This window comes from Nerophis ophidion, linkage group LG08 (assembly GCF_033978795.1).
Source record: "Nerophis ophidion isolate RoL-2023_Sa linkage group LG08, RoL_Noph_v1.0, whole genome shotgun sequence".
Lineage (NCBI taxonomy): Eukaryota > Metazoa > Chordata > Actinopteri > Syngnathiformes > Syngnathidae > Nerophis > Nerophis ophidion.
The window spans coordinates 43,979,166-44,006,383 of record NC_084618.1 but is presented as its reverse complement, the minus strand read 5'-3'; the positions used below and the strand labels follow the sequence as shown (position 1 = coordinate 44,006,383).

The 27,218-nt window shown below is 41.3% G+C and overlaps 2 protein-coding genes across 2 annotated transcripts in view; both read left to right on the top strand.

Annotated features, from left to right (window-relative positions):
- Nucleotides 1-5,523, top strand: part of LOC133558440 (dynein beta chain, ciliary-like) — a 34,831-nt gene extending 29,308 nt beyond the window's left edge. The window contains exon 13 of the mRNA XM_061909822.1: nucleotides 5,347-5,523. Within this exon, the coding sequence (XP_061765806.1) occupies nucleotides 5,347-5,523 (177 nt within the window). The remainder of the gene's footprint in view (nucleotides 1-5,346) is intronic.
- A 42-nt stretch (nucleotides 5,524-5,565) lies between these two features.
- LOC133557816 (dynein axonemal heavy chain 9-like) overlaps nucleotides 5,566-27,218 on the top strand; it is a 363,451-nt gene continuing 341,798 nt past the window's right edge. Inside the window, exons 1-7 of the mRNA XM_061908637.1 lie at nucleotides 5,566-5,841; nucleotides 6,328-6,458; nucleotides 6,541-6,667; nucleotides 8,255-8,407; nucleotides 8,778-8,903; nucleotides 11,021-11,260; nucleotides 11,782-11,942. Of these exons, the coding sequence (XP_061764621.1) occupies nucleotides 5,566-5,841; nucleotides 6,328-6,458; nucleotides 6,541-6,667; nucleotides 8,255-8,407; nucleotides 8,778-8,903; nucleotides 11,021-11,260; nucleotides 11,782-11,942 (1,214 nt within the window). The remainder of the gene's footprint in view (nucleotides 5,842-6,327; nucleotides 6,459-6,540; nucleotides 6,668-8,254; nucleotides 8,408-8,777; nucleotides 8,904-11,020; nucleotides 11,261-11,781; nucleotides 11,943-27,218) is intronic.

Below are 27,218 nucleotides of genomic sequence, written 5' to 3'. Positions count from 1 at the left end.
CGGCTGGATATAGTCGGACTCACTTCGACGCACAGCAAGGGCTCTGGAACCACTTCTCTCGAGAGGGATTGGACCCTCTTCCACTCTGGCGTTGCCGGCAGTGAGAGGCGACGGGCTGGGGTGGCAATTCTCGTTGCCCCCCGGCTCAAAGCCTGTACGTTGGAGTTCAACCCGGTGGACGAAAGGGTAGCCTCCCTCCGCCTTCGGGTGGGGGGACGGGTCCTGACTGTTGTTTGTGCTTATGCACCAAACAGCAGTTCAGAGTACCCACCCTTTTTGGGAACGCTCGAGGGAGTACTGGAAAGTGCTCCCCCGGGTGATTCCCTTGTCCTACTGGGAGACTTCAACGCTCACGTTGGCAACGACAGTGAAACCCGGAGAGGCGTGATTGGGAAGAATGGCCGCCCGGATCTGAATCCGAGTGGTGTTTTGTTATTGGACTTTTGTGCTCGTCACAGTTTGTCCATAACAAACACCATGTTCAAACATAAGGGTGTCCATATGTGCACTTGGCACCAGGACACCCTAGGCCGCGGTTCCATGATCGACTTTGTAGTTGTGTCATCGGATTTGCGGCCTCATGTTATGGACACTCGGGTGAAGAGAGGGGCGGAGCTTTCTACCGATCACCACCTGGTGGTGAGTTGGCTGCGATGGTGGGGGAGGATGCCGGACAGACCTGGGAGGCCCAAACGCATTGTGAGGGTCTGCTGGGAACGTCTGGCAGAGTCTCCTGTCAGACAAAGTTTCAATTCCCACCTCCGGAAGAACTTTGAACATGTCACGAGGGAGGTGCTGGACATTGAGTCCGAGTGGACCATGTTCCGCACCTCTATTGTCGAGGCGGCAGATCGGAGCTGTGGCCGCAAGGTAGTTGGTGCCTGTCGGGGCGGCAATCCTAAAACCCCTTGGTGGACACCAGCGGTGAGGGATGCCGTCAAGCTGAAGAAGGAGTCCTATCGGGTCCTTTTGGCTCATAGGACTCCGGAGGCAGTGGACAGGTACCGACAGGCCAAGCGGTGTGCAGCTTCAGCGGTCGCGGAGGCAAAAACTCGGACATGGGAAGAGTTCGGGGAAGCCATGGAAAACGACTTCCGGACGGCTTCGAAGCGATTCTGGACCACCGCCCGCCGCCTCAGGAAGGGGAAGCAGTGCACTATCAACACCGTGTATGGTGCGGATGGTGTTCTGCTGACCTCGACTGCGGATGTTGTGGATAGGTGGAAGGAATACTTCGAAGACCTCCTCAATCCCACCAACACGTCTTCCTATGAGGAAGCAGTGCCTGGGGAATCTGTGGTGGTCTCTCCTATTTCTGGGGCTGAGGTCGCTGAGGTAGTTAAAAAGCTCCTCGGCGGCAAGGCCCCAGGGGTGGACGAGACCCGCCCGGAGTTCCTTAAGGCTCTGGATGCTGTGGGGCTGTCTTGGTTGACAAGACTTTGCAGCATCGCATGGATATCGGGGGCGGTACCTCTGGATTGGCAGACCGGGGTGGTGGTTCCTCTCTTTAAGAAGGGGGACCGGAGGGTGTGTTCCAACTATCGTGGGATCACACTCCTCAGCCTTCCCGGTAAGGTTTATTCAGGTGTACTGGAGAGGAGGCTACGTCAGATAGTCGAACCTCGGATTCAGGAGGAAGAGTGTGGTTTTCGTCCTGGTCGTGGAACTGTGGACCAGCTCTATACTCTCGGCAGGGTTCTTGAGGGTGCATGGGAGTTTGCCCAACCAGTCTACATGTGCTTTGTGGACTTGGAGAAGGCATTCGACCGTGTCCCTCGGGAAGTCCTGTAGGGAGTGCTCAGAGAGTATGGGGTATCGGACTGTCTTATTGTGGCGGTCCGTTCCCTGTACGATCAGTGCCAGAGCTTGGTCCGCAAGCCGGCAGTAAGTCGAACACATTTCCAGTGAGGGTTGGACTCCGCCAAGGCTGTCCTTTGTCACCGATTCTGTTCATAACTTTTATGGACAGAATTTCTAGGCGCAGTCAAGGCGTTGAGGGGTTCCGGTTTGGTAACCGCAGGATTAGGTCTCTGCTTTTTGCAGATGATGTGGTCCTGATGGCTTCATCTGACCGGGATCTTCAGCTCTCGCTGGATCGTTTCGCAGCCGAGTGTGAAGCGACCGGAATGAGAATCAGCACCTCCAAGTCCGAGTCCATGGTTCTCGCCCGGAAAAGGGTAGAGTGCCATCTCCGGGTTGGGGAGGAGACCCTGCCCCAAGTGGAGGAATTCAAGTACCTAGGAGTCTTGTTCACGAGTGAGGGAAGAGCGGTTCCTGAGATCGACAGGCGGATCGGTGCGGCGTCTTCAGTAATGCGGACGTTGTACCGATCCGTTGTGGTGAAGAAGGAGCTGAGCCGGAAGGCAAAGCTCTCAATTTACCGGTCGATCTACGTTCCCATCCTCACCTATGGTCATGAGCTTTGGGTCATGACCGAAAGGATAAGATCACGGGTACAAGCGGCCGAAATGAGTTTCCTCCGCCGTGTGGCGGGGCTCTCCCTTAGAGATAGGGTGAGAAGCTCTGCCATCCGGGAGGAACTCAAAGTAAAGCCGCTGCTCCTTCACATCGAGAGGAGCCAGATGAGGTGTTTCGGGCATCTGGTCAGGATGCCACCCGAACGCCTCCCTAGGGAGGTGTTTAGGGCACGTCCAACCGGTAGGAGGCCACGGGGAAGACCCAGGACACGTTGGGAAGACTATGTCTCCCGGCTGGCCTGGGAACGCCTCGGGATCCCCCGGGAAGAGCTAGACGAAGTGGCTGGGGAGAGGGAAGTCTGGGTTTCCCTGCTTAGGCTGTTGCCCCCGCGACCCGACCTCGGATAAGCGGAAGATGATGGATGATGGATGAATGGATGGACTTTTATTAGTAGATTGCACAGTATAGTACATATTCCGTACAATTGACCACTAAATGGTAACACCTGAATAAGTTTTTCAATTTGTTTAAGTCGGGGTCCACGTTAATCAATTCATGGTAATTCATGGTTCATATGGTTTGTTGTTACTCAGATATAAAACAATACTTTAAAATGTACCCTATTTTAAACCACCATAGGATGAAATAGGCGACTGCTTCATATGCAGTGAATTACTGAAACCCTTGAAACTGAGAAGTACATGCATGACACTAAATTTAACTCCCACAATATGAGACATGCATTTGATGACACTAGCTGGTGTCAAACCATCTTGTATTATGCAGATTTGTCTTCGTAGGACACAGAATTGCATCAAGGTGGAGTGTGGAGGCCATACGAACGGGCACTTCAACCTGATACCTGTAAAATGCTGACCTTGGTGACCATTACCACGACAGGCACACGCATTTTTCTAGTAAAACTCACAAATTGCACCCTGTGAATGGGGAGTGCAATTGGCACCACAAAACCATGCTGGTCTTCGGGCTACTAGAGTTTTGGAACCTTCAAGTCTCCAGTTGTCTTACAGATGAAAACAGTGCCAGTCGGGCTGGCTATAAGCTATAAGCCCTTGACTGTAATGGAGTCCTCCAGCAGATCACTGTAAGCACTCTTACCAGATCCAGCACGTTTCCACTCCCAATGGTGCCTTTGGAGAAGGCGGGTGTCCAAAGTGCGTGGATCTGAGGCTGGCAACCTGTGATCCACCTTACACAAATTCATGCAAAGGCTATCTGTGGCAGAACAACGAGCATCAATTTCCTTACCCCCGATGAAAGTCCTGTGGCGATGGTATTCCGGATGACGGGGACCGGCTTGGTCAACTGGAAGTCCCTAATCTGTAGCTATACATGGGCGGCGCTTGCATGTACGTCTTTCTAGCCACAAGTATGTGGTGATGTTGTTGTAACTTTTTTTTTAGGGCTGATATGGATTATCAGTAGTCCAGTAGGCCGATAACCCATATTGGGAGCCAATATTCATTTTCAATAAAAGTTAACTAAACAGTGGTATAAGTCAGTAAACAACTGGATCGGGCTTTAAGATGTTGTTTTTTAATTTTTTTAAGAAACATCAGGCCAGTAGCAACACGATATTATACTGAACAAAAATATCAACGCAGCACTTTTTTTTTTGGTCCCATTTTTCATGAGTTGAACACAAAGATCTAAAACTTTTACTATAGACACAAAGGATCTATTCCTCTGAAATATTGTTCACAAAGATGTCCAAATCTCTATTAGTTAGCATTTCCTCTTTGCCAAGATAATCCATCCCACCTCACAGGTGTGTCATATCAAGATGCTGATTAAACAGCAGGATGATTGCACAGGTGTGCCTTAGGCTGCCTACAATAAAAGGCCACCATTTGCCTCATGCAGTGCAACACATCTCCTTGGCTTAGAGTTGATCAGGTTCTTGATTATGGATTGTGGAATGTTGATCCACTCCTCTTCAATGGCTTTGCCAAGTTACTGCATATTGGCCCGAACTGGAACACACTGTCTCAAACGCCTATCCACAGCATCATGCTCATAAAAAGAAGAATGCTATACTTTTTAATTGTCTTCTTGAAATTGAAAAAAAAATAGTTTTTTGGATTTCCAATTTCCATTTATTAAAATGAAATTAAGTGACCAAAACATACACTGACCCCCACAAACAGCCTATGGGTCTAAAAAGAACACAAATTAGTTGCTTTAGGAAATTACTCCTAATCTCAACTCATTATGTAGACAAAAGACAACGGTGACAGAAATAGTATCTTCCATCCAAACCTCTATGTCGCAATGCGCAAAATCAAAAAGCTGTCAAAATACTTCAGTGACAAGATAGAACCACAGAAATAATAGTCCATGGCCTTTGCTCTTGAGCTCCAATTTAATATTTCACTTGTTGAGGTAAGGATGCTTGTAAAAAAAGGTGAGGGACCAGTGCAGAATTACTTAGGAGGATATGGATATTGATGTCAAGGGAGTTGGGGCTAAAAATTGTCACCAAGAAGCACATTGAGTTGCTATGTTTGCCCGCAAGGTCCCCCTGCTCAAGAAGACACATCTACAGGCCCGTCTGAATTTTGTAAACTTAACACCTGAGTGACACAAACTAGTCTAACCTGTAGGCTGTCTTACATTACTGTCTCACATTTGTTGGATGTACATTAGTTGTTTTCTATTTGCACTTTTTTCTCTTAGCAATCCTTGTCAAAGTGTGAATTTCTTTTGGAATACATAAAAAAAGCCACAATGAATAGAAGAAAAACCAAAACACGCTTTTATGTTGGTTGGAATTAATTGAGATATGTCTAGGTACATGTGATTTGCTGACATCTCATGTGACATCAGTGATGATGGTGGTTTGACCGCTGTGTTTTTCACCTGCATGTTTTGGTCTGTGTCTGAACAACTTATGAAACATGTGATCAGGAAACAACTCTGGCTGTCCTGCTTGAACTGAACCTGCATTGTTTTGAAGAGGAGGTGCGAGGGATCGTCGACAAAGCTGTTAAAGAGATGGGAATGGAGAAAGTCCTCTCAGAGCTCAACTCCACATGGACAGGTCGGGCTGAAACTTCCAACCCAGTTTTTTGCCATACTGTCTAGAGAGTGAATTCTATTGTCTGAGAACACCAACCCCACGCAGGTATGCAATTCCAGTACGAGCCTCACCTTGGCACTCAAGTCCCGCTGCTACGCTCAGATGATGAGCTCATCGAGATACTGGAAGACAACCAAGTGCAGCTACAGAACCTCATGTCTTCTAAGCACATCCCCCATTTCCTGGATGAAGTGGCGACTTGGCAGCGCAAGCTTTCTGTGGCTGATTCAGTCATTTCCATTTGGTTTGAGGTGCAACGAACTTGGATCCACCTGGAGAGCATCTTCATTGGCTCAGAGGACATGCGCTCACAACTGCCTGAGGTGACGAAGAAATCCTTCCACACATTCTTTGGATGATTCAAACACTGCTGATCACATATTTGTTAACATCAGGGGAAGGAGGAGGTTAATATTCCATGCACTGATCAAACACCTGCACACACACATTTGCAACATTACATTTGTTTCTCCAGAGTTATATATTAAAAACTTTGACAGGAGAAAGCACTGCAAAGACTCCTGACAATTCATAATAGTCAAAAATATGTTTTTATTGAATTTAATTAACTTACTAACTGATCTAATATAATGGTAGGGAAACCCATTTAGTATTGGAGTATACATCTTTGCCTTTTTGTAATATGATGACTTTTATTTAAAAATCTTAGCTGGCTCTCACTGCTCATTTTGTAGCTGTGATTACAGGTTATTTTAATTGCTCCCATGTCAGATGTGTATTATTACTCCTGTAATTATACGTCTCTCGTACGGGAACCTAAATTTCATGTCTTGTGAATTGGTGTGCAGGACTCCAAGCGCTTCGAAGGTATTGATGCCGATTTCAAAGAGCTGGCTAACGCTATGCATGAAACGCCCAACGTAGTGGAGGCCACCAGTAGACCTGGTCTGTTCAACAAACTTGAGGACATCCAGTGCAGGTGAAAATAATATTTTGGTACATGGTCTTCACATCAATGTACAATCATGCTGACTTTATGTGCATCATGTTTGCCTCCAAAGGCTGTCCATGTGTGAAAAAGCCCTAGCGGAGTATCTGGATACCAAGCGACTGGCATTCCCTCGATTTTACTTCATCTCTTCAGCCGATCTCTTAGATATCCTGTCTAATGGGACCAACCCACACCAGGTGGCTTCATTATTTTTTGCCTGAAGTGCAGCAATGATTTGTTTATGTGGTTCCATCTGTTGCAAATATCAAAAAATAGCTGAGTGATACATTAGAGTTTCTGAAGGTATTGCAAAAGAATGACATGAAATCAAACAGATCTCCAGTTAAATTGTTAGCCAATCACATGAATCACTGCTAAAAAGAAGCAGAGAATAGATTTACAGTCTTGGCAAATAGTTTTGTAACCTGACTCTCGCCATTTTTTGTGAGCATTACAAGAATGCAAAAAGGAGAAAATGGATGGGTGGTGATTACAAGCAAACCACCATCTATCCATCCATTTTCTACCGCTTGTCCATCTGGGGGTCGATTTTACATATATTTCCAAAAGGTCTTTGTGATAGGCTGGCAAGGTTTTGGACTCCAAAGAAGACAAGATAGTTGTGATAATTGTACACAGTTTATTAGAAACATTTATAAAACTAAGTAGATACTACAGCTTGAGGCAGAGAAGCAATACAACATTTTTACAGAGCAGCAAGGCAGGAAGACGTGGAAGAATAGACCGAAGTAGCAACTTCGGTCTATTGCAAAAATAGAAAAAAAAAACTGAAAATACAAGACTAGAATCAAGGATTTACATCAACACAGTAAGCAAACAAACATGGAGCATGAAAGAAGTGGCACAGAATATAGAGCTTGAAATTCAGAGACAATGCCGTAGAATAACCATGCGTTTTCCTGGTGTGGACAGAGGGTTCATAAATCAAACTAGTTGGGCCTCATTGATTTGCCCCCACTCACTAAACATACCTTTATGCAAAACGAAGCATAAAGCAAACACAGGTGTAAGCAGGAACTTAAACAATAAAAGCATGACATGTACTTCTAAAACCTACCTACCGAAGAAAAATAAATGCCTTTCTCTAATAGACACTTCCCTTTCTTCATCAAAGAAGCCCAGCTCATAAAAATAACATTGGGATGTTGTTGTCACAAAAAAGACATTTTGAAACTTTTGAAACACTGAAAAACAGCACATTCATACACAACTGATCTTATTAACTGCCGCCGCATCGTTCAGAGATGGGGTTTTGTAGTATATCACAAACTAATATATGTTTCCAATTTAACAATTTAAGAAGGGCATCCTATTAGGCACACTGCAAATTGGGGCTAGAATAATTATTCCCTTGTCAAATGAATACCCATTAAACTTTTGCTTGGCTCATCTATGGGTATTTTCCTTTGGCTGAATCTCTTAGCCTTGCAGTTTTTTCCTCAGCATTCAGCTGTTGTCTGTTGTAGTACTGTTAGCATCCACATAGAGGCGATGTTGCTTATGGTTTTGCAGCTGGCTCTGTCCGTTATGAGGCAATTCTACCATGCAATCTTTGTTAAACACAGTTTACCACACAATCTCTCCAGAAAACATGTAGAAAACGCCTTTCCATAAACAAATTAGACAGAGCAGTAATAGAACATTGCCATGGGAGTGTGATTGAGAGCTGTCTGTACCTTGAGTCTGTAAAACATTGCCATTGGAGTGTGATTGAGAGCTGTTTGTACCTTGAGTCTGAGCTTAACGTGTACATGTTTTCTTAGGTTCAGAAGCACCTGTCTAAACTGTTCGACAACATAAGTCAACTGCGATTGGAAGCAGTTGGGCAGGGGAATCCTCCTAAGATTGGTGTGGGCATGTACAGCAAAGAACACGAGTATGTCACCTTTAATCAGTCCTGCGACTGTTCTGGACAGGTACCAATACTCTAATGTTGTTTTCAAATCATACTATGGCAAACCCATAATTTTAAAATGTGCTAAAATATGCCCTATAGTTCTTTGTGCTTTGTATCATTCTAACTGGAAAATGCCTAGTAAAATACTTATCAATTCAACTGAAAACAGACACAAATTAGGTTGATCAGGTCAAACTTGCTTTGATCAAAATTCTTTAATCAATGAATTTTCCATTACATACCACAGATGTTCCCGCTTTATTGCTAAAGCTTGTTAATGACTTCCTTTTGTCCCTTGTTAAAAGAGCCTATTGCTATAGCTGCTTTTTTTTCGTAATTTTTGGCTTCGCTTTTCTGTGTCCGTGTGTGTGTATTTTCTGTTGTGCAAGGTGGAGGTTTGGTTAAACCGGGTATTAGACACCATGCGCTCCACTGTTCGTCATGAGATGACAGAGGCAGTTACAACCTATGAGGAAAAACCCAGAGAACAGTGGTTGTTCGATTATCCAGCTCAGGTAAATTGACTGTGCGTGTACGGTACCCTCACAACATTAGGTACACTTGCATAATCTAATGCAGTGATTCTCAAACTGTGGTATATATACCACTAGTGGTAAGCAGGCTCCATCTAGTCGTCCACCAAATAATCACTTGATTAAGATACAATGTTTTATTTTCCTATATTCAAAAAAACTGTTACTGGTACTATTCAAAATGTGTGTAATGTTACAGTGCCTTGTTTTTATGAATACTTAGGCCTACTATACTATTGTATTTTAATGTTGGTCTTTCTGAGATGGTACTTTGAGAACCATAGAATGAGATCCAATTTGTACTACCTTACAGTACAAAGAGACATTTTCCTTTGCCAAGAAGTGATTCATTCTTGTGTATAATAAACCTGAGAATCAAATATCTTTTAATAAAAATTTCCAATCATTGTTGACAAATAATAAAACAAACACACACATACATGCAGCGTAGCTAATTGTGATTAAATTGTTTCTCTACATGGATGGATCAGTACTTCCAATAGGTTTACAGCCTTTGGGTTGGTGTATAACCGATGTCGGGTGGACAATTACCAACTTCAACACGTGCACACTTGCACAGGGAGCCGAATTAAAAGCATTTGGAAGACTACAAAAAAATGTAATAAAAAAGACGTCATTTCATTAACTCAAATGATCCTGCGCAAAAGATACAGAGACGAGAAGATGATTTGTAAACTTGACCATTAAGTGACAAAAATTACTTGCCGTCAAACAAATAAGGGCTTTGAGGTCAAACTGTGTCATTTTAATTTCTCCCTGGAATTCTGCAAATTGTTCAAATGGACACCAAATGTATCTCCATGAAGCAGAGGTGTTCGGTCCAGGGTCATTTTTTGGCTAGGCAGCTAATTTTTAATTACCCTTGCATATTGTAAAAATGTCATTAATTGATTATTAATGAGATATGTGTTATTAGATACTACACTTATTTCCATTCTAACAAATAATACAAAGCATGTGGATACTTTATTTAGATCGGTTGGGATATATGGACCTAAGTTTATTTATATTAGCATATATTAGGATACCACAGTAGCCAGCCGTATCCTTTTATTTTTCAAAATGTGGTCCTCGCCGGCAAAAATTTAGACACCCCTGCACTAAAGCAAAAGCAAAATTAGTGTGATAATATTTTTTGTTTTTGTTTTTTTAAATGCCTGTATTTTGAAAAATTCTAACACTAGTTGGAAAGTGGGTGCAAGTGTGCCTTGGTGCTCAGCCTCGCACCACGAGTGAAAGGAATCTGCAGACAAAATTAAAAAGGAACCTGGGGGGAACAACTATAAGACAGGAAGGAAAAAACAAAATGTGATAATTGTCTAATATGTACCCTATTAGTGAAGTCCAGGCTAAATTTATATCTTATCGAATGTAATGAAAGTGCAAATCACTATTTCTATTATACTGTATATTAATGCTTCCCATAAAATTAAAATGCTTTTTATATTATTTTTCTGACCCCACTAAAATCAGAAATTAGACAGCGTAGATTTTATTCCACATTACATTAGTGTCTTTAATAACAGTATCACTCCTGCCCTTTTATTTGGTTCATGTTTAATTCAGGAGTGCACTGAATCATTATTTAAATCAGAAAACAAATGCCATTTTTGAAGATGTATCGGCTCAGGTTTGTTTAGTTTGAGTATAACGATAAACAAATGCACCTTAACCCACTGCAATTGATAAAGTGAGACTCTGATTCAAGAAGATTTTGTTTGTCTTACCAGGACTTAAGTTCTGCTCAGAGTGATTGGTTGCCCATAATAAAATGTAATTCAATGTAGCATCGAATGCATAAACTGTTCTGATTAAAGCTCAGCCTCCAAAAGGATAATCAACAGTGCACATGAGTGGGAGCAATCACTCTAATCTAAAAGATAAATACAAAAATAAAATAATCTTATAATGCATATGGCCTGATCTATGTTTGTTGCTGAGTTTCAAATTGAATCACTGGGAGTCTAGGGTACAAGTATTCATGAAGTTTAAAAAGAGAATCCATGATATTTTAAAACCAAGGTTTTATTTAAGTAACCATTTTTTTCCCCAAGAAAACATGTGATGTCTGCTTTTAGGTGGCTTTGACCTGCACTCAGATCTGGTGGACATCAGATGTGGGCATGGCTTTTGCCCGTCTAGAGGAAGGTTATGACGGCGCTCTAAAGGAGTATTATAAGAAGCAGGTGTCTCATCTCAACACCCTTATTTCAATGCTAATTGGCCAGCTTTCACCTGGAGATCGGCAGAAGGTTATGACCATCTGCACTATCGATGTCCACGCCAGAGACGTGGTTGCCAAGATGATTGCTCAGAAGGTGAAGTGGTTGAGGGAAATCTAAAAACCTAGGTTGTATACCGTGTGGACAAATGTTTGAGGATACCTTGTATAATAACTAACCGGGCTGGGTTCATTGTAATTTCCCTGGATACTAATTTTACTGAACAAAAATATGGTTCAGTGGAAATTCTGAGAACAGTCACAATCCATAAGTTGCTATACATTTTTTTAACTATTTAAGTAAATAATCAAAATTAAGGCTGTCAATCATTTAAATATAATGATAGAGGAAACACTGTATCGAAACCATTATACGTTCACAATCACTCCCTAATATATTTCAAAAGAGTATTTTCTTCCCACGTGTTCCAATGCCTTTGTCCATACGGTGCACAGTCTTATACTGGCACTAATGTATCCTTAGGGAAGCTATTACCAGTGAATAATACACCCTAGATAGTCACCCAAGGTATGTAATTAACATAATTAGAATGAGGAAAGCATAGATTATTTGGGGCTTTATCAACCCTTGACACTTTCTTTTCACTCGGTTCTCAGGTGGAGAATTCTCAGGCATTCATGTGGCTTTCCCAGCTGAGGCACCATTGGAATGAAAATGAAAAGCACTGTTTTGCAAAAATCTGCGATGCAAAGTTCCTCTACTCCTATGAGTACCTGGGTAATACGCCTAGATTGGTCATCACGCCTCTAACAGACAGGTAAAAAATATTTGTGTCACAGGGTTTTTTAACCAGACCGATTGTTCCTTGTGTTGCAATTAACTGGACACTCAACTGTTGCTACATATTCTAGGGGCGGTGTTTTGAGTGGAAAAGAATAGAACAGATCTATGTTGTCATTTCACTTAAAAAGTACCACAAATTAGTTTTCAGTCCAAGAACTGACATACAGAAAACAGGTTGTACAGGGGTAGACAGAACAGGCAGACCGATGGGTCGCCACCCAGCGGCGCCCTGTAAAGAGGCGGTATATAAAAGTAAATATGGCGGAAAGGGGGAGAAAGAAAAAAAAAAGGTCCAATTGGGGGAGAATCAGTTTGAGACCAGCAATAACAATAAACACATATGAGCAAATATATTGATCCGAACATTCAACCCCAAGTCAATCATACCACTGAAGTGGTGGAAATAAGGTACTAAACTTGGTTTGCGTACACTTGGGTTTTGGTACGATTTAGTTTTCAGCAAAAATTATTGCCAAAAATGCGTCTCGCTTCTTGTGCACAGTCTAGGTCATCATACACTCTTTTTAAGTAATTAACTATTTTGCCTGGGTGACATCTAGTAATGCACATCATTGTTTTCTGAGGACAGCCCTACTTAAATAGATGATTGACAAACAAAGACACTTATCTTGCTCAACGTCAGCTGTGTTTGAGTGTGGTATGTAATATTCAAAAACGCACCTCATTGTTATTCCATTTTGTAAGACATGTAAGGGTCATGTATTAATTTACCAAAGTGAAATTACTTAAAAGACGTTATTCGGTAGAAAAGAGGGCCCAAACAAATAATTCTAGGCGTTGTGGAGTTTGTCATGTTGTGTAAGCCTACCGCCCTCACAACAGGCAGGCGTCTTCTCCCGTTTACTTACACACACACCATAGGGGTCTAAGGCCACTCAAACTGAATTCACAGACTTGAACATTACACATAACTGCATACAATCTTTATTCCAAAACGTGTTTCAGGTCCATGAGTACTCAAAGCAGATGTCTGTGCTTAAGTGACAACCGATGTAGATTTTTTTTCTACAGCTTATCACAAATCACAATTAGGCCAATGTATGAATTTTTCCACGCCTTAATTTCAGACACAGATATGTGCCCAGTCCTTAAGTGGCTTCAGCACTTTGCTTGAAACAGCCAATAGAGTATTCTTAAAGCGACAGCCATCTTCTGTGCACACAGCTCAAAAGGGTGTGTCATATGTAACCTCAGTTTAAGAGTACCCCAATTTAAAAGATTCTTTCAACTCATTGTTATGCTTTAACAAATTAAATAAAAATTTTAGTTACAAACATCCTTGCCATTAGTTGGTGGTGAAATTGCCACAGTGAACCCCGTATTATCCCTAAAAAACATTGGTCTTACTTGCTAGAATTAGCTTATAGCTAGAGATGGACATAACTTTGTTCTCACCATGGTGAGTGTGAAGGACAATGCTGAGAAGAAATGAATTATATTAATTGGGTGAAAAAAAGAATGTATAAAAAACATGACCGTGTGTGTCAGCAACTTAGCATAGAAATTTGAGCCTATCACTAGTAGTATACACCATACTGAAGCAGCGTGAGTTTAACACCAATATCTAAACAGCAGAGTTTAATCCCTGAAAACATGGAAAAACTGCTGCTGATAGTGGTTAGGTTAGGTTAGGTTACTTTGTCAGCAAGATCAGGACATCCATTAAACATGCAGGAACAAGTAAAATCTTAGACATGCGATACAAAGACCTACCACATAACATTGCAAACATTGGTAAGGTTGGAAAATTGTAAATGTACTCTGACTACATATATATAAAATATAACATCACAATCAGATAAGATTTGGGACAAGCCTGAATAAAATACCATAAATAAAATAATAAATTACACAAAAAGAAATATGGACAATAAAAGGGACTACAATCAGTTTTGTTCTGTTAAGATAGTATAGAATAGCATTTTGGGGCGGCATGGCGTAGTGGGTAGAGCGGCCGGCCAGAAACCTGAGGGTTGCAGGTTCGCTTCCCACCTATTGACATCCAAAAAAATCGCTGCCGTTGTGTCCTTGGGCAGGACACTTCACCCTTTGCCCCCGGTGCCGCTCACACTGGTGAATGAATGATGAATAATAGGTGGTGGTCGGAGGGGCGACGGCGCAAACTGGCAGACACGCTTCCGTCAGTCTACCCCAGGGCAGCTGTGGCTACTGATGTAGCTTACCACCACCAGGTGTGAATGAATGAGTCCCACTTCTCTGTGAGCGCTTTGAATGTTTAGAAAAGCGCAATATAAATCTAAGTTATTATTATTTTATTGTCATTATCATTAGTATGGCTGCTGGGACAAAACTACATCAATTCACGCTAATTCAGCCAAGTTTGTTCAGCCCTTACAATTTTTGGGCCAATAATCAACATTTTCATCAACGGAATTTGTCCCAGCAGCACTCAAACGCAACACAACCAATCAATCAAATGTCTCTCTGCATCACCGGGGGCGATTTTACCAAAACTTTCTAAAAGTTCTGCAACAAAACCAGGCATTTTAGGCCACACCAATCTTTAAAAAAGCCCACAAAACCTGGATTGACTGATTATTACACAATTACCCCTTCATTTGATTATCATCATTGTTCACCAACAAACTGATAGAAAACTTGTTTTGGAATCAAAAGTCAAGATGACACACATATATTTGAAAAGGGTTTAAATGACAACAAAAAGTTTGGAATAGCATGTTGTACTCATGTACAATATCCAGTTAAGAACTGCATATGCATGCATTTTCCATTACAATTGAAATACTTTAATTAAGAACATTTTAAGTGTCTTATTGAGACACAATATTTCCAGGCGTTCACGGTCCACATAAAATGATGTGACTGGCTAGATGTGGCCCCAGGGCCCTGATTTTGACACCTTTGTTCTATTGTATTTGTTTTATTGAAGATTTGTCATCTAAAAGTTATGTTTTTCTTTTTCAAAGGCATTTGAAAGGGCTAAGTGGTAGAACATTGATGTTATGTTAAAAGTGTTCTGTTTTGGGGATGCCTAGAACCAATTAATTTCGATATATTATGATTTGACTACATTTAAAAGACTTCCTTGTGGTCTACATAACACTTAATTTGATTAGTTGGTCAAAATGTTGATTATGTTTTACTGACTGCTGTTAAGCTGCTACGGAATGCACCGTTTTGTGGGCTTGTTTTATTTATGTGCCTCCACTTTGACTGCATATTCTCCCCGCCATCTTTGTTGTAGTTTATAGCGCTTCCACCGACAGATATAATTTAGAACTATACGCTATTTTGCATTAAGGATGGCAACAGCGGATGATGAATGTCCATGTACGAGTCAGTCTGCCCCACAACAAAAGGATCGCAAAGAAAAGAGCTTATTGACCACAATGCCGGGATACAATTGTTTATCAATACTGATATTCCACACACGGAAAATATGTCACAAAAGAAGTATATTCCAGACGGCGGAACTATGAAGGAAGGCAAGATTCCATCCATCCATTTTCTACCGCTTATTCCCTTTTGGTGTCACGGGAGGCGGTCGCGCCCATCTCAGCTACAATTGGGCGGAAGGCGTGTACACCCTGGACAAGTCGCCACCTCATCGCAGGGCCTTCACAGATAGACAGACAACATTCACACTCACATTCACACACTAGGGCCAATTTAGTGTTGCCAATCAACCTATCCCCAGGTGCATGTCTTTGGAAGTGGGAGGAAGCCGGAGTCCCCGGAGGGAACCCACGCATTCACGTGGAGGACATGCAAACTCCACACAGAAGGATCCCAAGCCTGGGATTGAACCCAGGACTGCAGGACCTTGGTATTGTGAGGCAGACGCACTAACCCCTCTGCCACTGTGAAGCCTGGAAGGCAAGATTATGTTATAAAAATCTCAGCAGTTTCTTCATGGTTTGATTTCAAATATTCAAGACTTATACAAATCCAAAATACACAAGATCAGGTATCAATAGGTAGAAAAGTTGGTTTTGCATAATAGGGCTCCTTTAAGAGCGCCGTCAAAGAAGAATCGATTAGACTTGTAATGTGAGGCAATATTGAATTTCTATGGTTTCGATGACATTTTGTGCTGAGGCTCTGCACCCATAGTATGCTCACATCTATGAGCACCTTTTAGCCTCCTGCCAACTTTTACTCAGAAGTTATTCTCTACCAGCTCCCTTGCCCCTCTACACCATCATCCATCATTGACTTTGTAATTCCCGCTAACTAACACAGTTACACCACAAGTCCCTGTTTTTTCAAAAATGTTTTATTATTTATTGAGTATGGCATGAAAACACCAAAATCAAACATTGGATTTATAATTTCATTGACAGTAAAAAAAAAAATGAGATGAAGGAAAAATAATTTGCTTCTTAATTTCAGAAGACTATTTATGTCCAAATTATAATCAACTTGATATGGTAGCTGTTAATCACACAATCCAAAAGGTTATAATAAAAAATGAAATCCAGACAAAAAAAGTTTACATAATATTATCCCTTTACAAACACATTACACTAATTTCTCTGAATCCCCTATTTGTTCTAATGGTTTGGTGATACTCGATAAAAGTGTAGGTTTGGTATTAGGGCCAGGTTTCTAACACCCATACTTTAGAGTTACCTAGGGGTGGTCTTAACTACAAAATATGCTACATTGTTACGTCAAGGAGCCAAACTGCTAAGCCAAACATATCATGCGAGTGACAACAATTGCAATTGCTCCTGAGACCTACTAACAATAATGTAAATCACCTTTTATTCGAATTGTATGAATAATGGAATTAACTAAATGAATTGGGAAATTTTCTTAGCCAGTTAACATCATGACAATACTGCGGAGTGCTGGCATTGTTGTTATCTTTCTCGCTGGTACATGATAACATAAAATTAAGTGACTCCAGTAATCTTCACCTGGATCATACTGATGTACGGGGAATGTGGAATATTTTGAACTAACTCCTTTTGGGGAACTTGGGCAATATATTTGTTTTTTTTCACAAATGTATGTTTCCAAAGAATTGCTGATAAGTTTGAGGAATTTGGTAAAAGACAGTGTGATTATGCACCTCCAGATGATTCAAATTGACCTGAGTTCTGTTTGAAGCTGGAACAAATTAAAAACAATAGGATTTGTGGACTGGATCAACTGGCATGGGACAAGACACCACCATATGTTGGGAGCCACTGTTTGCCACTGGCTTTCATTTTCACAATTAACCACAATATAAGGTACATTTTGTCTGACAATGTAATTCACAACTTGTGAAACAGCTTACAAGCATGTTTCCTATAATATATCAATACATATTATCCAAATAGGGCAGCACAGTGAGACAGGGGTTAGTGCATGTGCCTCACAATACGTAGGTCCTGAGTTTTCCTGGGTTGAATCCCGGGCTCGGGATCTTTCTGTGTGGAGTTTGCATGTTCTCCCCGTGACTGCGTGGGTTCCCTCCGGTTACTCCGGCTTTCTCCCACCACCAAAAACATGCACCTGGGGATAGGTTGATTGGCAACACTAAATTGGCCCCAGTGTGTGAACTGAGTGTGAATGTTGTCTGTCTATCTGTGTTGGCCCTGTGATGAGGTGGCGACTTGTCCAGGGTGTACCCCGCCTTCCGCCCGAAAAGGTACAAGCGGTAGAAAATGGATGGATTGATTATCCATTAACCCCTGTAAATGGTTTTAATTTAACATGTTTTTTGGGGTTTTCTCCAGCTACTTTGGAATACACGGACCTTATAGTAGTGTATAATGCTATTGTAATTTCATCTTCATAATAAATGCCTGTTACGCCTCCTGGGGTTGAGATTGTTAAGGGTCCTCTAGCTATAACTGAGCATTCTAGTATAGTTGGTCCAAGGTGTTTCTCATTCTTGTCATGGAGGTCACAGTGCCAGGAATTTTCTAGGCATCCTCTTTTCCTCGTTCCTTGTGGCTTGCAATGGTTGTGTCCAATCCAACTTCAGTATTTCTGTAGAATAGTTTAATTAGCCGGTTCTTGGTTTTTGAATTGCCACAGTTTCTTGTGACTGATTGTTTGAGGCCAATGGATCATCAGCATTGCAGAAGGAGTTGATAAAGGTTTAGTTAGTGTTGTTCTCCAATTCTCAGCACTATGTAGCAACGCTGAGTCAGTACATTTCCATGTACACAGCTAGTCTGATTTCTCAAATAATTTGGCTTTGAAATAAGATTTCTACAACACATATACAGTAAACACCTTAATCTGATTTTGTTTGGCTCTTTATGGATTGGATTAACACACATAGACCAAGCACACATAGACAGCTCTCTCTGGCATGTAGTAAGTTATTTATGCGGCAATCTTCATGGGTGACCAATTCTTAGGCGTAATATGAACAAACATTCTTGTCCTTGTCAAAAGTCTAGCAGCCGCATTTTGTACAAACTGTAAACTTTTAATGCTAAACATAGGGAGACCGGAAAATAATACGTTACAGTAATCGAAACAAGATGTAACGAACACATGAATGATCTCAGCGTTGGTGGTAGACAAAATGGTACACATTTTGGCAATATTACAGTGATAAAAGATGGCTGTTTTAGTAAGACGCTTAGGGTGGTATTATTAAATAGTTGTCAGTGTCTAGCAGGACCGATAATCAGCATTTCCGTTTTCTTAGAGTTAAAATACAAAAAGTTGCTGGAAATCTGTTGTTTAATTTAATTTAGACACGCCTCCAGGTGACTACAATCTGCCGTGTTGGTCAGCTTTAGGGGCATGTAAAGTTGGCTGTCATCAGCATAACAGTGAAAGGTAACACCGTATTTGCGTATGATGTCACATAGCGGCAGCTTATAGATGCTGAAGAGTACAGGGCCAAGCCCCGAAACCTGTGGAACTCCGCATGTTACCTTAACATACTCAGATGTCACATTGATATGGGAGACGCACCGCATCTAGTTAGTAAGATAGAAGTTACACCAAAAAAATGCTAACTCGGACATACCAGTACGTGTTTTGATACGTTCTAATACAAATGTTATGACCGACTGTATCGAAAAAAACGCTAAGATCAAGTAGCAGCAACATGGATGACGCATCAGCAACCATCTCTAAAATAGTGATCGTTTTGTATGTCTCTGATGATATTAATAACCGCAAGACAAAAGCAGATGTCATCTGAACACATTATGGCATTACCATCAACACCAAATAGCAGTGGAATGTTGTACTTATCTGTTATCCAGAGCTTGACAGATACAGGCCTAACTTATTAGCATGTAGCATCTCCCTCTACTTACATTCCCACATAGCTAATTAAGCAGAAATGACCACAATCACCTTCTTTCGTACTAAAAGTATTAAGAATATGGCAGTCATCTTTGAGATAGATTATGAAACCGGGACATTACATGTAGTTGTAAAAAAAGAAGAAGCCAAATTATTTGAGAAATCAGACTAAATTAGTGCATGGAAACGTACTGACTTCACGTTGCTATTGAATAGTCAAATTTGGGTTCCTTTGGAGAAGTTATTTGATTTATGAATGGTTGCTGTATAGATTGTCTCATGATTGTCCTTACATCAGCATTTGTTCCCCCATGCTTGTCGACAATATTGCCTAGATAAGTAAAGCTGTCAACCTCCTCTACTGCTACATCTTCCAGAATGATTAGAGTGGGACTTGTGGCATTATCCAAATTATCCATGTACCCGAATGTGAGTGTGAATGGTTGTCATACTGTATGTGCCCTGTGATTGGCTGGTGACTAGTCCAGGATGTACCCCACCCCTCGCCCAATGTCCAATGGATGAATGCAGATTTTATACAGACATTGCTGTCCATTTCAGGACAATTTTGCTCTCGACTTTTATGTCTATCCTGGCCCATTACAATCTGCACACGTGTGTCAATTTACCCCTTTAATGTACATATAGACACGCAAACCCTTATAAAGGCCTCTATACTGAAGTAAAGAATATCCCTTTGTATTCTGGAGTATTTGCTTATTCGCTCTTAAAAAAGGATACTGAGTAATTGATATAAGCTTTAGGACTGTTTATTTATCGCTCACCTGTACAGGTTTAACTATCAAACTATCGTTGCATTGTAATGCTGGTTGTCAAGTGCAGTAGGTGATTCGGTCACCGGTGATATCTCCAAAGCATGTGTTGCACTGGGCCTAACACTTATCAAAATATGTACACAAAAATAGAGCAATGGTGTGGAATAGGTATAAACAAGATTAGATCCAAAAAATAATCAGAACTCTGATTAGTTTGCTAAAGAATTGAAAACCATAATATGATGACATGAAAAATGGACAAATCTGAATCAAATTTTACAACAGAAAGTGCAGTTTCTTCAGTTTATTTATTTTCAACTCTTGCCATGCAGACTACAACCGGTGGAATGTTCTCCTGCTACAGCGGTATCAATAAAGGGGTCAATCAAGAACAGTAGGAATGTTATTGATACAATATTTGCGTCAATATTTGATCCAGGAGCTCCGGATGAGCTACATAATGTCAGACATATTTTACTTACAGACACAATGGAAATGCAGAGGAATGCAAAAAGGATAAACTGATACTGCAGTTTTAAAATACTGCTCAAATCCAGCTTCTGGTGTCAGAATGTGAGATTTCAGCACTTATTTCAGGAAACTGTCATAAGGCCTTTTGGCACTGATATTTAATTGATAGACTGTATAGAGATGGGATCATTTGTCTTGCTTCATGCCTTTTAATATTCCCCTTTCTTCAAAGATAATTTAATAACAAGCAACATGGTAAAATTATCGCTCCACTGGTATTTAAAGCAAACTGTGGTGTTCATCACCCTGATCAATACAATCTTGATCATTTCCATCAGTTCACATCCATGATGCTGCTGGTTTTATTGATATTACATTGGCAAAATGTTTGTTAGTCCTGACAGGTTCTGTTGGAGAAGCAATCACCGGCATTGCTAATCAGCCTCTCTAATCAAAGCTCAGGAGCTGATTCCATTATCGTATAATGACAATGGTGGCTCAGCAGACACCAATAAACTGTAATGCACATAAAACTGTGTCAGGACTCTCTCATTTGTATTGGCAATATTTAAAGTAAATGGTAAATGGGTTGTACTTGTATAGCGCTTTTCTACCTTCAAGGTACTCAAAGCGCTTTGACACTGCTTCCACATTCACCCATTCACACACACAATCACACACTGATGGAGGCAGCTGCCATGCAAGGCGCTAACCAGCACCAATCAGGAGCAAGGGTGAAGTGTCTTGCTAAAGGACACAACGGACGTGACGAGGTTGGTACTAGGTGGGGATTGAACCAGGGACCCTCAAGTTGCGCACGGCCACTTTACCACTGCGCCACGCCGAAGTAGAATTTCAAACTTTTTCTTTATGTGATTAGTCTGCATTTGCAGGGCCGGTTCTGGGCAGTCATATATGGGTGGGGGGCAGTCAGAAAAATGATGGGTGCATCATGTGTACACACTGCTCCATCATGCTCCAGCACTTTTTATATGCTCATACAGGAGTAACAAAGTTTTCTTGTTTGTTAATTTGGTTGTTAGCTGTGTCCAACTCCAACGGGGAGAAGTGGGTTGTACTTTGTCAGGTCTTTACCCTCAGACCTGTCAAGCTGGGTGTCCCACATGGATCTAAGATCATGCTGGTAAAGCTCTTAAGGTCATTGAGGCACGCAAACTCCTTGACCACAATAAGGTGCCAATCCCTTACCGGGTAAACTTAAATATACAATCAAGTATCCTTCATTCTCATTTTATCAACCAACAACACAACATGTATCTTCAATGTTATCTGGATGGCCCAATTCTGAAATATAAGTTCACCTAAAGTAGAACTTCATATAGGATAGTCAATATTACAGAACTGAAAGGTACAATAGTCTTATGAATAATAAACATACATTCTTCTCAAACTAGTTTATCATCAGGTGAGCTGTATCATGCCTGAACGTTTCTGCAGTCCCACAGTGCCCCAACTCATTTAGACAGGGAAATTTAACAGCACTGCCCACACTCTTGACATAGAACATTTTTTTTCAAGATGTGTTTTACTAGCCAACAGGGAGTCAACAGTTCCTCTTGTCGCTTCTGCTTTTGAGTCCATACGGTTGAATATGCACATGTTTGTGGCTGGACATATATTTTGTATCTCCTTGTTTCAGTCAAGTGCCACCTTCCATTCGTTAAAAGCATTTAAGATAAAAACAAAATCTCTCTCATTAAGAGTGCTGCCATATTTCCCACAGGGGAACAGAAGCAGGCGTCTCACACCACAGAATACTGTAGCCATGGTTATGTACGGTACCAGGCAGGGTTGATTGATCTCAATTTTGTACCAAATGCACGCTTTGGGTAGCTAACCAGTATTGGCGGAGATGGCGCATTGCCATTTAAGTCACTCGGTAGCTGAGCAGGCTGCTTTGGGGCAACACGCTTTGTGGGAATGGAGGGAGGAGCATGGGTAGCAGTGCTTGCAGACACCAAAGGATACTACTTGCTGTCTCTGATGTACAAACCCCGTTTCCATATGAGTTGGGAAATTGTGTTGGATGTAAATATAAACGGAATACAATGATATGCAAATCCTTTCAACCCATATTCAGTTGAATGCACTACAAAGACAAGATATTTGATGTTCAAACATAAACTTTATTTTTTTTTTTGCAAATAATAATTAACTTAGAATTTCATGGCTGCAACACGTGCCAATGTAGTTGGGAAAGGGCACGTTCACCACTGTGTTACATCACCTTTTCTTTTAACAACACTCAATTAACGTTAAGGAACTGAGGAAACTAAATGTTGAAGCTTTGAAAGTGGAATTCTTTCCCATTCTTGTTTTATGTAGAGCTTCAGTCGTTCAACCGTCCGGGGTCTCCGCTGTCGTATTTTACGCTTCATAATGAGCCACACATTTTCGATGGGAGATAGGTCTGGACTGCAGGCGGGCCAGGAAAGTGTACACACTCTTTTACTACGAAGCCGCACTGTTGTAACATGTGGTTTGGCATTGATAACGTTGCTTGGATGACAACATATGTTGCTCCAAAACCTGTATGGAACTTTCAGCATTAATGATGCCTTCACAGATGTGTAAGTTACCCATGCCTTGGGCCCTAATACACCCCCATACCATCACAGATGCTTGCTTTAGAACTTTGCGCCTATAACAGTCCAAATGGTTATTTTCTTCTTTGTTCTAGAGGACACCACATCCTCTGTTTCCATATATAATTTGAAATGTGGACCCGTCAGACCACAGAACACTTTTCCACTTTGCATCAGTACATCTTAGATGAGCTCAGGCCCAGCGAAGCTGGCGGCATTTCAGGGTGTTGTTGATAAATGTGTTTGGCTTTGCATAGTAGAGTTTTAACTTGCGACCAACTGTAGTTACTGACAGTGGTTTTATGAAGTGTTCCTGAGCCCATGTGGTGATATCCTTTACACACTGATGTCGGTTTTTGATGCAGTGCCGCCTGAGGGATCAAACGTCCGTAATATCATCGCTTACGTGCAGTGATTTCTCCAGATTCTCTGAACCTTTTGATGATTTTACAGACCGTAGTTGGTAAAATCCCTAAATTGCTTGCAATAGCTCGTTGAGAAATGTTGTTCTAAAATTGTTCGACAATTTTCTTACAAAGTGGTGACCCTCACCCCATCCTTGTTTGTGAATTACTTGGCATTTCATGGAAGCTACGACCCCAAAGTGAATAAGCGGTAGGAAATGGATGGATGGATGGATGCTTTTATACCCAATCATGGCACCCAACTGTTCCCAATTAGCCTGCACACCTGTGGGATGTTCCGTATAAGTGTTTGATGAGCATTCCTCAACTTTATCAGTATTTATTGCCACCTTTCCCAACTTCTTTGTCACGTGTTGCTGGCATCAAATTCTAAAGTTAATGATTACTTGCAAAAAAATAAATGTTATTCAGTTTAAACATCAAATATGTTGTCTTTGTAACACATTCAACTGAATATGGATTGAAAATGATTTGCAAATCATTGTATTACGTTTATATTTACATCTAACACAATTTCCCAACTCATATGGAAACGGGGTTTGTACTACTAGCAGCAGCGTCATTGCTGTTAGTACATGCAGAAGTAGCACTAGCATTTTTTAAAGCTCTAAAAACGGGTGCATTACACAGCATTAACTTTCTCTTTGTGAGCTGCTGGGAGCAGGAGCAGAAAATCAGCAAGCTGGCTTTCTAAAAAAAACCCCAAAACAAAACAGTCCAGGGTGGGGCTTTAAAGTAGGAGTCTGTCAGACACTGGTCATTGTCTTCAGTTTATCATATGCAGTAGAAGTGCGCACTGCAACAGTAATCGGATGTTTACTGAGGGCTAAGGGGAGTGTGCATGCAGTTTTGTATGCAATAAGGTTTTAACACCGCTATAATTTGCAAGTCACATTTTCCTTCCGGACCTTCATGAGGTGAAAACAAAAACACGGAATCATTTTGGGCTCATCAAGCATCTACACGTAGGCCCTGCGGTTTGATGCGAATTAGAGAGAGGAGCACTCTGCCGCCTTTCGAGGGGATATGTTACTACCGTGAAAATCTGCATTGGTATCGTTTTCAAAACTTGTTGAAAAAAGCTTCCTGGTATAATTTCATTCCCCTCTTTTTCATCATTTAGGCTACTCAACTGGTGGTTCACGAGTTCCGGTGAAAAAATTGTGTGTATCATATTTAAGTACATGTAAAATGTCCTTAAAAACAGTAGAGTGCTTCTGTAACGCTTACAAAACAAATAGACCTAAATCAAGTGTCTGCTGTAGAGGACACTAGTCCTCCGGAATATATAAAACAAGACTAACATTGAGGGGGTAAGTGCGGCCGGCTCCTCAGTCCTTAGCTTTTTGGAAATGTGACCCTCAAAACAATTTAGTGGAATATACTGTTCTAGAAGGTGTTTAAATTGTTTGTATTAATGCTGTCAGATGTTGATAGTACTCCAACGTACAATTTTGATAGTAAGATTCATCGTCACCTTAAAATTTTGCTGAAGGACCTCACCCATTATTAGCCATGCTTTTGACATACCCAATTGTTTTATTTTTTTTATCCGTGGGGATTTTCTCTCATTATCGTAGTACCAAACTTGCTGGGTCGTTGGGCGAATGGCCCGTTTTGGGAACCACTGGCCGAGTGTGAGTACACACTTAGTTGTTGTCAGTTTTGCATAGTACCACGGAAACAAGGAGTAATTGGCAATCTCTGATTTAGAAAAAATAAAACATAAATATAGAATACGCCTGCCAACTGAGCAAAGTTGATAAATGTAATTGAAAGTCATGTTTTAAACAAAGGTTGTTATCAGTGTTCGAAAAATTACTTTGAAAAGATCTCAATATAGTTAGTTACTTTCCCCAGATATACAAGGATTTTTGACGGAATTACTTTTTATTAAATACATTTGTTAATCTGTACAAGTAGTTACTTGTAATCTGTACAAGTAGTTACTTGTACAAATTACTTACAGCTACTTTTTTTGAATAATCTTCAAATATCTGGTGTGTAATATATATGACTTTAGGAGTTAAAAAGGTTGTCATTGACAATAAAGGGCCTCTGACTGTTAGCATACAACCACATAGCACTGCATTTTACCACGGCAGCATATCAATTTTTTGTGTGATTTGATTCAAGACTGCTTGTTCTCCAACTGATCCTCATCGGCTGCCATTGTACACTCTGATTTGTCCGTCAGGCGGTGCCTGATTGAAACTCCCGGGTTGTGTTCATCAAGAGATTTTGTCCACCGCTCTTCCCAGACATATTTTTAAGCAACCGCATACAAACTGTAGTAGGTTGGTTGGAGTGAAAGGATTACATGAACATCTTGGCAAAGTACTGCTGATGCTTTAAAGATTTAAGGAAAATGTAGGATTTTAGCAGCAAGGTATACTGGAGATGTAATAACCTTGTTTTTAAGCAACACGCTTAAAAACAAGCATGCATGTGTCATCAAAGACTGATGACACATGCATGCTATCCATCCATCCATCTATTTTCTACCGCTTATTCCCTTTGGCGTCGCGGGGGGCGCTGGTGCCTATCTCAGCTACAATTGGGCGGAAGGCGGCGTACACCCTGGACAAGTCGCCACCTCATTGCATGCATACTATGTTATATATATATATATATATATAGGTCTGGAGACTGGCTAGGCCACTCCGGAACCTTGATATGTTTCTTACGAAGCCACTTCTTGGTTTTCCTGGCTGTGTGCTTTGGGTCATTGTCATGTTGGAAGATCCAGCCACGACTCGTCTTCAATGATCTGCCTGAGGGAAGGAGGTTTTTGGCCAAAATCTCACAATACAGAGCTGCAGTCATCCTCTCCTCAATACAGTACAGTCGTCCTGTCCCATGAGCAGAAAAACGCCCCCAAAGCATGATGCTACCACTCCCATGCTTCACAGTAGGGATGGTGTTCTTGGGATGGTACGTATCATTCTTCTTCCTCCAAACACGCATAGTGGAATTATGACCAGAAAGGTACATTTTGGTCTCATCTGTCCACAAAACTTTCTCCCATGACTCCTCTGGATCATCCAAATGGTCACTGGCAAACCTAAGACGGGCCTTAACATGTGCTGGTTTAAGCGGGGTAACCTTCCGTGCCATGCATGATTTCAAACCATGACGTCTAAGTGTCTTACCAACAGTGACCATGGAAACAGTGGTCCCAGCTTTTTTCAGGTCATTGACCAAGTCCTGCCGTGTAGTCCTGGGATGATTCCTCACCTTTCATAGCATCATTGAGACCCCACGAGGTGATATCTTGCATGGGGCTCCACTCCGATTGAGATTGACCGTGCTTTTTAGCTTCTTCCATTTTCTAATCATTGCTCCAACAGTGGAACTTTTTTCACCAAGGTGCTTGGCAATTTCTCCAGAGCCCTTTCCATCCTTGTGGAGTTGTACAATTTTGTCTCTGGTGTCTTTGGACAGCTCTTTGCTCTTAGCCATGCTGAGTGTTTGGGTCTTACTGATTGTATGGGGTGGACAGGTGTCTTTATGCAGCTACCGACCTCACACTGGTGCATCTGATTCAGGATAACACAGTGGAGCAGAGGAGGGCTTTTAAAGGCGGACTAACAGGTCTTTGATGGTCAGAATTCTAGCTGATGGACAGGTGTTCAAATACTTATTTTAAGCTGTATCACACGAATAAATTGTTAAAAAATCATAAATTGTGATTTCTGGA